Source organism: Syngnathoides biaculeatus, chromosome 20, assembly GCF_019802595.1.
Source record: "Syngnathoides biaculeatus isolate LvHL_M chromosome 20, ASM1980259v1, whole genome shotgun sequence".
NCBI classification, from domain to species: Eukaryota; Metazoa; Chordata; class Actinopteri; order Syngnathiformes; family Syngnathidae; genus Syngnathoides; species Syngnathoides biaculeatus.
The window spans coordinates 8,032,631-8,046,872 of record NC_084659.1 but is presented as its reverse complement, the minus strand read 5'-3'; the positions used below and the strand labels follow the sequence as shown (position 1 = coordinate 8,046,872).

General features: G+C 44.4%; 2 protein-coding genes across 4 annotated transcripts in view; one reads left to right on the top strand and one right to left on the bottom strand.

Annotated features, from left to right (window-relative positions):
* Positions 1 to 13,689, top strand: part of iqsec3a (IQ motif and Sec7 domain ArfGEF 3a) — a 42,902-nt gene extending 29,213 nt beyond the window's left edge. Inside the window, exons 9-16 of one of the 3 annotated variants that reach the window (XR_009793206.1) lie at positions 198 to 323; positions 1,009 to 1,108; positions 1,195 to 1,353; positions 2,045 to 2,134; positions 2,742 to 2,785; positions 9,254 to 9,419; positions 11,947 to 12,015; positions 13,646 to 13,689. Coding sequence is in view for 2 of the 3 variants with exons in the window: in XM_061807830.1 (XP_061663814.1) it covers positions 198 to 323; positions 1,009 to 1,108; positions 1,195 to 1,353; positions 2,045 to 2,134; positions 2,742 to 2,785; positions 4,581 to 5,108 (1,047 nt within the window). In the remaining variant the exon portion in view is untranslated. Of the gene's footprint in view, positions 1 to 197; positions 324 to 1,008; positions 1,109 to 1,194; positions 1,354 to 2,044; positions 2,135 to 2,741; positions 2,786 to 4,580; positions 6,886 to 9,253; positions 9,420 to 11,946; positions 12,016 to 13,645 lie in introns of those variants that run through there. The other 2 variants (XM_061807830.1, XM_061807828.1) reach the window with 2 other exon arrangements.
* Positions 7,426 to 11,021, bottom strand: LOC133493879 (sodium- and chloride-dependent GABA transporter 1-like). The gene is made up of 14 exons (XM_061807833.1): positions 10,781 to 11,021; positions 10,588 to 10,719; positions 10,277 to 10,377; positions 10,092 to 10,201; positions 9,629 to 9,761; positions 9,309 to 9,443; positions 9,050 to 9,153; positions 8,849 to 8,973; positions 8,668 to 8,780; positions 8,471 to 8,602; positions 8,304 to 8,406; positions 8,136 to 8,236; positions 7,618 to 7,785; positions 7,426 to 7,521 (listed from the first exon to the last, which is right to left on the bottom strand). The coding sequence occupies exons 1-14, from the start codon at positions 11,019 to 11,021 to the stop codon at positions 7,426 to 7,428; spliced, it is 1,794 nt and encodes a 597-aa protein (XP_061663817.1).
* Positions 13,690 to 14,242: the final 553 nt, after the last annotated feature.

Below are 14,242 nucleotides of genomic sequence, written 5' to 3'. Positions count from 1 at the left end.
TACTGTGTGGAATGAACTCAGTACATCTTATTTATATCATTTTTCTCACAAAGAGGACTCACCTCGTGCTTTACATTGTTGAAAGGCAAGATAAAACCGTTACAATCATGATAGAAAAGAGCTAGTGTCATTTTCACATAAAATTGATGTCTGTTGGTGTGCAGGGATTGATTTATTCTGCCTGAATGTGACCGTAGGTCCTGTCGGTGCCTCACAGACGACTGGTGTGCTGCAGTCGCCTCTTCGAGGTGACGGACGTCAACAAAGCCCAGAAGCAGGCGGCGCACCAGCGAGAAGTGTTCCTTTTCAACGATCTCATTGTGGTAACTTTAAAAATGCGTCTGGTTTCCACTCGGGCAGCAGAAGATAACACGTGACAAGTGACAGTTTAAACCACCCCCTCACGTCAAAGCGTGCGTGTTAAAGCTTCTTATACTGTTGTGACACCTCCTTTAATTCAGATGTCTCTGGGTGTTTCTTGTAATAAAGTAGAGCAGAAAATGTCTGTCCCCCCCCGCCCCCCCCTCATTCTCGCTGCAGAGCAGCTGGAAGGTGCAGCAGCGAAAAAGTGTTTGAGTCGGGCCAAGGCAAAAATCAGAGGCTTCGTGTCGGGCATAATTATTATTCTCATTAGGAGTCACGTCGCGGGTTATCGTTTCAAAGTCGTTCAGCAGCCATCAATATGCAAAATGTTGCTCACACACAAAGGGTAGGACCAAAGTTGTGTCCTCTTAATTGGTGGCTGCAGGAAAAAAAAGGTTCAAAGGCACATTTTGGGTGGAATTCTTTATCGTTTTCATGAAAGGTTTGCAGTGTGAGGATTGTCATGAGACGTTTACAGCTCATATCTTTGATACAGTATGTGGGAGAAATGTCACCGCAAAGTCACAATGACTGCATCATATAGGGGGGAACAAATTCTGATTAGTTATATCAGTCGTTATGTTCGGATGTCCTTTAAAACAAAACTGAAATAGTGTAGTTCTTTTGATTGTTTTTTTTCTTTAGATACTGAAGCTTTGTCCAAAGAAGAAGAGTTCAGCGGCCTACACGTTCTGCAAAGCCCTGGGCCTTCTCGGCATGCAGTTCCACTTGTTTGAGAATGAATGTGAGTCACCACGTCTGTATTTGTGACCACACTCCACTTGATTTTTCTTTGGATTTGAACATTACGCACCCCACCCCCTCCATCAGACTACCCCCATGGCATTACCATCCTGTCGCCATTCGGCTCTGACAAGAAGCAGGTGCTCAACTTCTGTGCACAAAGCGCCGAGGAGCTGCTCAAGTTCGTGGAAGACCTGAAGGAGTCCATTGCTGAGGTGTCGGAGATGGAGCAGATACGTATTGAGTGTAAGATGTTTTTTTTTTTTTTACCAAAACTTCAAAGGGCACATATTTGACACAGTCATCATGTTAACAGATGGGATACTCAGCTGTCTCCTCGCAGTCAAGGGAACTTCAAAACAGGTTACCGTATTTTCCACACAATAAAGTGCACCTAAGAGCCTTTAATTTTCTCAAAAGCCGAGAGTGCACCTTATAATCATGTGCATGGATCAATATTGAGCCTTTAGCGCAGCCCATCTAATGGATGTATAACATAACCCCAGCCTCTACTGTAGCGTCTATTCTATGCGCCTTATAATGCGGTGCGCCTTATAGTGTGGAAAATACGGTAAATCCTGAGTGGCTTCAAAAAATAGGGTGCAAATCTGCTATAATTCTTGATCATTGGAGTATTTTGACAGACACACCACAGACCAATAATGCTAAATGTTTCTTTTAAAGAAATTGTAGCATTTTAAAGCGTCAACCGCTCATTTTGGCAAAATTAAAGACAAAACAACGATACAGCCTCACTGTGATTGGCAGCGACGTGCAATTAGCATCAGCCGTGACGTTTAATTAGCACGATGAAGAGCCGCGCCATGAGCGGACAGCGTGGGAGGTGACGATCACATCAACGCCCGTGTAATGACGCCGCCATGATGATGATGATGAAGTCGGTGATGCCTGTCTTATGCTCTCGCGGTCCCTGCAGGGGAGCTGGAGAAGCAGCAGGGCCCCAAGACGCACCCCATCAACAACGGCACGCAAGTGGAGCTGCGGGGAAAACTCGGCGGCACGTCAGGTAGGTAACAGGAGGCTCAAATAACATCAGTGCTTCCCAACCACTAGTGCGTCACGAGAAATCATCAGGTGTGATGCGGGAAACTATCCAGTTAACTTCATTTGTCTAGAAAAATAAATCCCAAATAAGGTACAGCGAAACCTTGATTTACGAATGACCCGACAAATGTTTTTCCAGATGTGCACCAACACACAGCAGATTTTTTTACATTTCCTTACCTTATTATTGTATGTCTAATTTCAAATAGTGCAGCGCTATTTTTCTTAAAATGTCCTTTAAAAACTTGTTACAAAATGTTTTATGGAGGTCTGGATTGCCATTTGCATTCATCTCCGTGTGGGAAAATAAAAGTGTGGTCACACAATGAATTGAACTCACAAGGTGAGGCGCCACCGTATTTTTTTTTTTTTCTTCTATCTATGCCAGCGACATATGGTGGAAAGCGAAACAAATGCTCTTCCAGTAAATGTCAGAAAGTAGAATTTTTTTAAAATTTATTTATTCACCTTTTGCCATTTATGTAATGGAATACTTAGCTGACTAAAGGTTGGGAAACACTGAACTACACAACATCTCCGTGGGTTTTAATTTAACTACGCGGCTACAGGAAACCAGGAGGTGGAGGACAGAAGCGGACACAATGCCGTCGAGGTAAGTGCTTCACAACAAGGCCACATCCGCTGTGACAGGTAAGTGCATCAGCTAGCATAGTGAGGACTAAACAGGATGAGTACAAATATATCCTCAAGGTATCGAGTAAGACTGGCGCCCTTGGAAAAACACAACAAAAGCATTTGGTGGCCCTCTTTTCACTCATCCAAACACCAAACGAGCATCTCGTGCTAATGCAAGCGCGCCAGCTCAACTTCATTACCCAGGAGGCTTTGCTGCTACAAGATGACCTTTTCCTTTCCTGCTTCTCTGCAGCAGTGCGCCCCCCGGAGGCTGAGGACACACACAGCCTCGAGTTGACATTGAATGTAAATCAGCTCTGGCTTCCTGGTGGCTTAATTAGATATTGAGTTTTATTTAATTTTTTTTTTTTTTATTTCAACTCCGTTATTTCAAGTGCCTTGCATTTGAGATTTTAAAAGGTTCTTTTTGTGGAAGATTGTCCTCTCATCCTTCCACGCTGGCTGCACTAAATGTCAGAAGCTGGTGGGGATAAAACGTTAGCTGTCAAAGCGGATTCGTCCAGGAGAAGAGAAGAGAAGAGAGGAGAGGAAGTGGAGTGGAGAGGGCGAAGGGGGAGGCTTGTGGGGGCCAGTCGCTGGAGTGCAGTGTTCAGCCCTTCAGTCTCCATCTTTACATCAGCCCGCATTCGGAGGAACTTGTCGTGCAAATTCACAAAACAGCTGCTCGCCGATGATGATGAGACGGGATGAGACGGAGAATCAGCTCGTATTTCAACACAAAGTGGCAGAAAATGAGTTTTGTGAAGGAGCACATTCAAAGCAGCTTGTAAGAGTATTAGCGGCTGCCCACCTGCGTTTGAGTCCAAATGAGACATTCGCTTTGAGCAAACTCATCAAAATAGACTTTAATGTAATAAAAGGCACGAAGCAGCAGGAAGTACCTTGAGACGGAAAGCTGACGAGGCCCCACCTCAGCGCGTGAGAGCATTCAGAATCAATATGATTCTTGACCTGCCCGAAAAAACATGAGGATCAGCGAAAGAAACCCGCCTTCAGGGCCAATCTTGTACCGACCACCAGCATCTTGTATAGCATTCAAAATCGTGAGGTTGATGCGCCAGGAAGGTGATCAAAATGCTGTCAAGGAAAACTGCTGCACATCTTCTATCACTTGCTCCAAGACCGAACAAAACTCTGAGAAGGAACATCTGCTCACAGATTGGATGCCTACAGGGTTCTTGTTCTGGAGACAGTTGTAAGGAGGAGGGATTTAACCAATTAGTCGACAAATTGACGAGCATCAACGCGCTGGAAGTTCACTATTCAGGAATACGCAGTAGAGAAGAATAGCGGCGATTTGAATCGTAGCAGTGTGACTTGTGCATTGTGCCTTGTTGCTTGTTGGACGTCTCGTGTGCTTCCCTTCTTCTACCAACCGTACGTGTTCTGGTTCCCCCTACCCAATCCCTTCCCGCAAGTATCCTCGTGTCCGCTGTCCTCCCCATAGTGCCACACAGTGGTTTGGAAGGGCGATACGGATGCCCTCAGTGTCCCCTTTGGAACCACCGGGCTCACTCCCCCCCCCCCCCCTCCGCACAACTCCCATCACTGTTCCCAGCATCCTCGGAGGACCACACAAAGACCCCCTTCCTCCTCCCCCGTGTCTGCTTGTGTGTGTTATGACTTCACCACTACCTTCACACCTCCCCCCCCCCCCAAAAACAAATGAATAAAGAGGGCTTGACGGATCGTAGCGGAGGAACCAGCTTGATAACATTTGATGCTGTTCTCTTGGCTGTTTTCTAAACTAGGTGTCAATTCACAACAGGCTTCAGACGTACCAGCTCAGCAGCAGTCCCGAGACCGCGGGACTTCCTAACCACGGCGGGGAGCTGCTCTTCCACCCGGGGCTTGCCGCCTCGCCGCCCCAACACCCGAGCACCCCGGCCCGCCGGCCACACCCCCAGGCCGCCGCCAGCGTGGCCGACCTGCGGCCCGAGGCGCTCATCCAGTGCCAGCAGATCGTCAAGGTCATCATGCTGGACAACGGCGGCCACGCCCGCATGGAGGCCTTCCTCAGCCACGCGCCCGCCCACCCCCACCCGCTCCCTTACCCCCACTACCACCCCCATCACTACTACCAGCATTACCAACTGAGCCAGTCTGCCACGTCCACGCCCTTGCGCTCCCCCGACCCCTTGCAATGCAGTGGGGGGGACGGCCACCGACCTCCTCTGCCCCCGCCGCCGCCGCCGTACAACCACCCGCACCAGTACATCCCCCCGGACCCCCGCCTCAGTCTACATCGGACCCCTAGTGGCTCTCGGAGCATGGTGTAAATAGAAACCTTTTAATTAACCCCACTTCCTCTATTTAACAATACACAATGTACATAGAGATGAAAGATATCATCCAATGAATTAAAAAAAAACCACATAATTACATTTAGGAAAATATGTTTAGATTTGACAGAAGAACCAAGCAATGTTATGCATAGATAACATTTGACTTGATTTTCACAAGCAATTTAACACTTTCAAATGACTTCTTGCCGGTTTTAACTCAAGCTAAAATTGTGGCCGGACAAAGAGTGGAAATATTCTCCCACACCTTGTGCCAAAAAGTAAGTGACACTAGTAATGCGGAAATGAAGGACTTCCATACACAATTCAGGAATGGATGGAACTTCTCCAGGAAGTAGACTGCTTATATTCAACACACTTTCAAAGTGTGACGCACTGTGGCCGCCATGTTTCGCTTTGGGACAATGACGCTTCTTCGCTTTTTCAGGGAATCTCGAATTTCCTCGTTTATTTTTTTAAGCCTTTGTGTGTGTTTGCCACCCACTTTCCGTGTGTTTTGTCTTCTCGTATCTCCTGCTTATCTTTATAGCCTCACGTTTATCCCCTAAAAGCAAGAAAAACAATGAATAAACAACAGCTCGTAGAGCCAGCAAATGCTGATAAGAACCGGAGGCATTGTCTGATCTACATATTTTCCTCAAGCTTGGATTGTAAATATCACATCCTAAAGATGCCGGAAAGGATAAGCACCCTCTTGATCATCACATGACCTTCATTCTGAAATGGGTCACCCGATGTCCCGGTCTTCATCTTTTATGCATTAACGAAAGGAAAAAAAAAAAAATGCCCCGAGTGAGCTTTGGCTTCCAGACCCGGCCAGCCAGCTGAGAGTCACCACTCAGCTTTATTGGTCTTTTGGACTCTGGGCTGCCCTTTCATTCGCAGATAATATCGCGCAGACTCTAAAAAAAAAAAAAAAAAATAGATAAATGTGTCCTCCAATGAAAAATGAGCAAGTCACACTAAATGCATCTTAATGAAACTATTAATGGTTTTTCAAGACATTTTAACATGGCAACACATCAAAGAATAAGTTTGCAAAAATGAAAACCCCAAAGGATAACTCATGCTTTTTTTTTTTAAACTTATTGCCTCCATTAACATACTTTTAGGAAGTCTTTTTTTTAAATTATTGTTAGTTTTGCATGTTATCCTTACAGTATGTTTTGGTGCATGATTGAGTTAAATTTGAGCACACAAATGGGATCCAAAGGGGCACATTTTTTGTCATATATACTGTATATATATAAATATATATATATATATATAAACAATCTATTAGATTATTGCCCTCTTCAAGTGGAGCTTGACAATGTAATGAGCAAATGTGAGACCCCCCCCCCTCCCCTCCACTGTTTTAATTTCTTGGGAGATGCTTTATACTGTGTGCGTGTCGGGGACGTTCCCATGGCAACCAATGTAGCATTTCTGGAGTCCCGCGAGTGGCTGACTTTCACCTACGACAGGACACTGACCAAAGGGCTCTCCCATATATACAAGTGCACTGCTTCATCGATCACATGAGGACAACCTATTAGGGAATTTACATTTAATTAAAAAAAAAAAAAAAAACAACCAAAAAAAAAACGAAGAAATACAAGTTGAAAGAGAAGGGAGTGTGAGAGAAATTAGCCATCACTTCCCACGGTTGAATTCCTCTCTTGAACTGTCTTTGCAGTATATCAACATGCTATTAAATATCATTGAAGTCAAACCTGTGTGTCTTGTGATGGATTCTTGGAGATTTATTTCTGCACAATACGAAGAATTATATACATGCTAATTGTGCACTTTACACACGAGTTTGATTACAATAAACAGCAACGTTTCACATTTGAATGTCATGGGGCACTTGATTAGGTGCAGCTTTTTTCCCTAACAAGCAGCCTCATTCTCTTTGTTGAATTTAGTATTTAAAATATGGAGCTACACTGCATTTTATGGCATGTATATATTATCTTTTAAATTATGTGGATTTGTATTTTTCCCACATTTTTAACATAATAATTTACTCACTATCTTTACATGTCTAATCGTTAAAAATGTCAAATTGTGCATTGCTTGTCCATTTATGTCATCAATAATACATCGTAACGCCCTATAAGATATAATACAGAAACTTATTCAATTATCATGTGATGGCCTACAATTGGAGTTATTGAGAAAATGTACATTATTTTAAGTTTTAAACTGTCCTAGTAAAATATAGCAAAAAATGCTACATTTAAGTGTCAACTGTCACTAAATCTGGCACGGCAGGGTGATTATTATTTTAGCAAACACAGTACGGGGGCTAGACGAGGGCTTCACCAACATTCCCAGTGTGCGTAAAAACATCATGACCCGATGACCTTTCCTCCTGCTGTGATGTTGTCATCCTCTTCCAGCGCTGTAGGTCACAAAAAAACAATATTTATTCTTTCTGTTAACTCCTTGAATCATTTCCAAGTGGGGAGAGGGAGGGAGAGTGAGGGTGGTGCCGTACCTCCTTGATGCTTCCCGGAGTCGTGCACAGCATGTAGACGACGTAGCCAGGGATGAGCACCATGGAGGACAAGGCCATGAACCAACCGATGGTTTGGCCCCATACGGGGTACACGTACTTGCCCAGAGTCAGGGGTGTCATCTCCACAGCGCTGAAGGTAAACACACCCTGAAATAAAAGATATTTGAATTACTTAATGTGAGAGGGGTTGGGGGATTATGTGTTCTTGTCACTTAAATTTTCAAACGAGTAACATTGTAACACTACATTAAGTATTTGAGTTTTGATATTGACATTAAAGGGAGAAAACATGCCCATACAGAAGTCCACATTTTATCCATCGCAGGCTGGCAGCTAGGCTAGGAAAGTAAACCCCTTTTATCGACCAAATATTCCATTTATTTTGTCTTTTAATTCAGTACCAGACATAGACATACTAATTGAGTCCAATTTAATTGAGTAGCAACATGGAAGTGACAGATTTCCATCATTGCGCTTCAGTCAATTAAATAATTTACCAAGCAGATGAGCGGCGTGAAAAACTTCCAACAGAGCTTCCACCAAACGCAGGGCCGGTAGCCAATCATATCCTCGATGTCCTTGTAGAATCTCTCGGCTCCTGCGTCATCAAATTGACATCAACGCAAGTAGACCCGACCGTTTAACTGGCCGGGGTGCCTTCCTACCGTAAAGCCAGGCGATGGAGACTGTCTCAAAGAAGACTAGGTAGAGGAGGCACATTCCGCTGGCTGAGTAGTAGTCAAACAGCTTGAACACGTAAAGGCCACCCTGGAAGACGCAACACGTCTGGAAAATGTAGCTCGCACTGGGATCGTTTTCTCATGTCGTGTACCTGTGTGATGTTGGAGAACCCGATGATGAAGGACACAAAGCAGACGATCAGGATGAACACTTTCTTCCTCTTTCTCAGCAACATGGGATACTCGTCCATCAGCGCTGTGATGAAGCCTTCCACCGTGCAGAACTAATTGGATGCGACAACAAGCCTCATTGTGTGTCTTTTTTGTTTGCATAGTGTATTGTGTGTACCTGGCTGTCCAAGCCCAGCATCATGAGCATGGAGAAGAAGAGGATGGCCCACAAAGACGACATTGGCAGCTGTGTGACCGCCTGAGGATACGCCAAAAACGCCAGCCCAGGACCTGGATTTTTATAAATATTCAACTGTTGCCATACAGTACTCAACAAGTCCATAATATGAATCGAATACCCGAAGCAGCTAGCTCCTGAACAGGTTTCTTGGTGATGTACGACATGAAACCGACAATGGAGAAGATGACGAAGCCGGCGAACATGCTGGTGCAGGAGTTGATGCAGCACACGATGATGGAGTCCCTTAAAAGGACAACCAAACAATTGTCAGCGTCAGACCTAATGGCCAACGTTGTATAAGGTTACGATGCGCCATTACTTGTAGACGTCATTATTATAGCGGTTGTAGCTGCCCAGTGCGATGAGCGAGCCCAGGCCCAGACCGTAGGAGAAGAAGATTTGAGTAGCAGCGTCCAGCCACACCTACAATGAGACGTGTACAGAAATATTTATTGAAAACAAAGAAACATTGTTCTATTTTTTTAACTGAAAAAAAAAAATCACAATTTTCTCATCTTTTCAGATTAGAAGAAACAAATTGATTTGTGGGGTCTTCGAGAGCACTGAGGCCGTTTTACCTCTGAGCTGACGAGCTTATTGAAGTCTGGGGTGATGTAGAAACGGATGCCGTCGATGGCTCCCGGAAGCGTGACTCCTCGAAAGAACAGGATGAAGAGCATAAAGTAGGGGTAGGTAGCTGAGAAATACACCACCTGAGTTGAGGAAATGGTGGCAAATGTTGGGCTAAATCTGAAATCTTCCATATGCTTGATGGTAAAAGACATTTAAGTTTTCTCTTAACTTTTGTTAAAGTCAAGCGTCTGTAAAAATCCTCGAGAGTTTGTTTTTCTATGCTCCTGGCAATCAATTTTGGAGGATTATGCAAGAGAACTCTGACCTTCCCAGTCCATTCCACTCCCTTCCAGATTGAGAAATAGACGAGCACCCAGGCGAGCGCCAAGGTGCCCACCAGGGGCCAACGAAGCTCCCCAGGCTCCTCCAGACCACCGGATAACTGGTGCATGTTACGTCTGCAAACATACACAAGTGATATTCATCACTTCGTTCGAACTCGGTTTTGGGGTGGGTGAGACAAGCCATGAATTTGCCATCTGACGGCGAAGGATCAGAGGCGTAATACCGCGTGTGGTTAAGGGACCTTGACCAGATGTTTAATACCTCAGACCAAATGCTCACACCCAAGCAATTGTTGACATTCTGGACGCTGACATCGACATTCATTTAATTACCCGAATCTGCAAAGTCGCAGTGTCGACTTTGGCAAATTCTATCTGAAAGGGGCAGACCAAGAAATGCCGGCCCTACCATATGGCCTATGATGGGGACGGCGTAACACTCACTCCCAGAATTCTGTGACAGCACTGGTCAGGTTGGTGGTGTCCGTCAGGCTGTAGTTACAGAAACACTTATCAGTGTTCCAGAGATTGTCACAGTTTTGCCAGGGAAGCTCCTGCGTGCACAGATGCAGACTAAATTATGACTCTGGAGAAAGAAGACCTTGTCAGAAGTCTCATTTCAAACATACCGAACCGAAGGAGTTGAACAAGTAGTAGAGGGCCCAGGCTATGATGATGATGTAGTAGATGTTGAGCCAGAAGGACAGCACCACTGCAGCCAAACCGACACCTGCAAGCACAACAGATAGAAATACCATGGTTCTCATCTCCCAAGTGCAGACGAATTGTGATCCTTTTCACTTCACTCAGCCTATCAGAAACTTGCTCATACCTCCGATTCTGGCTTTGACACGAAGCTAAGAATTGACGGTTTGAAAGGTGAAATACTCTCAAGTTGAGGCTCTAGTAAATCAAGTTTCCACTGTTTCAGTGTGTTTACCCTTCATCATCGGCATGAGCTTCCACACCCCAAGACCTCCCACTGAGGTGAACTGTCCCAATGATGTCTCCAGTAAGAACAGCGGTATCCCAGCAAACACCAGAGTCAGGAAGTACGGGATCAAGAATGCTCCTATTGGAGAATAAATACAGTAAATTGCACGAAATTGGGGTCAAAACATGTAAGAACTTACCTCCACCATTTTTGCCACACAAATACGGGAACCTCCAGACATTACCCAAGCCAATGGCGTACCCAATACACGAGAGCAGGAAGTCAAACTTGCCCTTCCAGCTGCCTCGGTCAGGGGGCTCCTCTTTTTGTTTCTGTTGGTCTGCAGGGGGCACCGCAAGTTCCAGATCCTCGAAGGGAACGGCTTGCTTGATGTCACTCGGGGAGTTCAAGTCCACCGTACTCTGTCCTGTCTTGCCCATGGTTGGGACCGCCACTGAGAGATTGGATTTTTTTTTTTTTTGGTGCTGGGTGCTCGGCTGGAACGATTACAAAGTCCAGGTTACGGAGATCTTCTCTCACTGGGTTTTGATTGTTTGGTCAAGGGATTACAATGTGCAGAAAAGCTGTGAAGAAGTCACAAGCAAAGGTTACCGTCCCTACATGGTAAAATGTAATGTATCCATAACTCATGGTTTATTTTTTTGCTGTGTACATTAGTGTACTAAAACAATCTACCTAGATCTATAAAAGGTACTAGTCAAAGTATCTTTAGCTGTGTGGCAATTACCAATCGTTATAATGTGCATGATCGCCGCCGAGATGACTAGATTTTGAGAACGAATTCTAATTGCATAAATGAAGTGGTCTTTTCCCATTAGCCATATTTTCTGAATAGATAATACATTAATATCACCACTAACTACATAATAATGGAAAACCACGGTCACTCCAACTGATAACCCAACTGCAAAATCACGTATTCAATGTCTAGATGATATCATAGATCAGAAAGCTGGCACACGGAGAGGAAAGAAAGCTTTTGCAGGTGATTGATTGGCCTAGAAAAATGTTCACGTCGCCGCTTTTCATTTCATCACTGCGTTCAATGTTCAATTTACTCCAGCGTCCAATAACATGGATGCAATATTTATAGGAAGCTGCTGTTTGAAGCTCATGAAAAGACATTGTCCAGTGGCGCAGATGATCCGCGCTTGAAATTTAAATGATTTTTTAATGGAAAAAAAAGTAGTCGGACTGCAACGTAAAATCAATATGGATCACAGGAATTGCATTCAGATAGAATGACTTCTTGCAAAACAGACTTAAGATTTCATGTCATTAAAAATAGATGAGTATTGTTACTGCAGTTCGTTAACATGAAGATTTTGTTATTGTTTTTTTCAGCCGTCCAAAATATGCCTACCGCCAAGATGCCCACCTCATCAACGTCCCTGCCACGACTTGATCCGAAAGGTAAAGAAATGTCAATTCGGGCTTCTCCTCAGGCCCATGGGAGGCTCTCTGAAGACCTCGCCGGCGTTCCCCGCTCGCACTTTCTGCTGTGCGGGGCCACTGGTGGTTGTCCTTGTTAGCCGCGGCTATCGAGTGGCTGCTAATAAAGTTCGACCTGTGCGCCTGCTTTCATTACCGCTCAATGCCCGGACCCCCTGGGGTCATATGGGATATGCCGATCACACACCCACACACTGGCGGCACATTGTGTGTTTGCCGGCATGGTTGCCATGGTGTGTGTGTGTGTGTGTGTGTGTGTGTGTGTGACCCCCTCCCCTTCCCCCGATTGAAAGGGCCCTCATCTGGGAAACATTTTGGTAAAATGACAGCGGTAGACCAAAAGTGTTTGGATGCACATCCTAATTAAAAACTCTTTTGGTACACTCGTAAATGTCGCCTACGATGGCCATGACCCAGCAGCCGGACAACCCCTGGTCTAGACTCCCTTTAGTTCCCTCTCGATCTGAATTTTGTACAATTCCATGGGAGCCGTTTGAGGGTCATTTTGATGGCGACACCATTAAATCGGAAATTCCAGTCTCATGCTAAAACTTGTCTAGAACGTCTTCCCAGAGGAGAAGTTGTGTTCGTCATCTTGCAGATTGGCGACCAGTTCAAGGTGTAGTCCGCCTTTCGCCCAAATTTCGCTGGGATAGGCAGTGAGGATAAGCAGCTTGGAAAATGACTGGAAGGATGGATGTTTAGTCAATCAAGACTTGCATATTTTTAAGAAAATATGTTTTCCTTTTCTTCACGTTGTCCTATTTCTAGAACGTTCATTGTAGTCCCAATAAATGTAAATGCTCCGGACTGCATGTGGAGATCACCGATTGCCACAAACCGGGATCTACGGATTATTTTGTTCCATGACCACATTTGGAACTCAAAACATCAAATGAATGGAAATGCAATCAATCTGTTCCTCGCTCAAAAAAAAAAAAAACACTAGTTTTTGTAATGTTTTTTTTTTAATTAAAAAAAGTTCCACTTTATAATAACATAGTTTAATAATAACAGGTTTTCCGCTATTCCTTCTGGTGTGCGTAGCAGACATAAAGACACGCAAAAATTAGACTTTCACAACTGGCTCAGTAAGCCGCAGTACTAATACCGTAGTCATGTTTGGGAATGGATAAAATTTATTTGGCTGTGAGTACTACCCGTGTATTGATTTTTACGTGTTGCTCCACTGTTTGTGTTCAAATATCTTTCACTTGCAGGGTTAATTCCTCCAGACAAAAACCCAAATCTGGGAAAAAACTCAAAGTCAGGTCACTTGCATCGCAGGGCCCCGCAGTATTTACATTAGTGCAGCGTTGTGTTCACTGGTCGTTGTTTATCCTCCATGTCGAGGAAGAGGCCAGGAAGTCTGACAGCTGGAGTTTGTTGCCCTGCGGTGCCAAATGTTCCTCTCCTAAATGTTAGCACAAGACATTTGGATGACCGGGGAGAGGGTGGGGGGGGGGGGTGAAGCCGTGATTCATGACATCACAAGAGTATGGACCACAATCATCACTTTGATTTTAACTTTCATTTATGTTCTCGGCAGTGATGCCTCCAGAACGTAATCACCCCTCACTATCTTTTCCAGAGACGCTCGGGGGAATCAAAATCAAGCCACCGCATTGATCGGCGGCCTGGTAAACAAGCTGATGCAAACCGGTTTTGACAGTCTCGGTCCAGGCGACCATCTCCGTGTGAGATGACGGCGATTTCGGGTAGGCCTCGTGAAGCGCCCTCAATGGGATTTCATCTCGTCATTTTCGGTGCTGATCTGTCTTTTCTCGCGATGACAAATTTGTTTGTCAAATTTGAGGGGAAATACAGTTGGAATGAGTGCATAATATTTCCAAAGAACTTTATTGTATACATTGTTTCCTGTTGTGATGCTGCAGGGTCAATATGTACTGCATGTGGGCTCCTTTGCATGTTCAAAATGATTTAGAAGAAAAATTAAGACAAAAAAGGGATGCATTTAATACGTTAATTAAGATGCTACCAGATATGTGGGGAGGTGTTTGCACATTCGAAAATAAATTAAAAAAACGCTAAAAATAACAGAGAGAAATAAGGAGCTGTGTTCAAAATGATAGTTGAATTGTATTAAAAAGTAACATGTTTGTAGAAGTGTTTGTGCATTCAAAATAATTCAGTAAATCATTCCTATAATAACGAAAAAACAGCAACA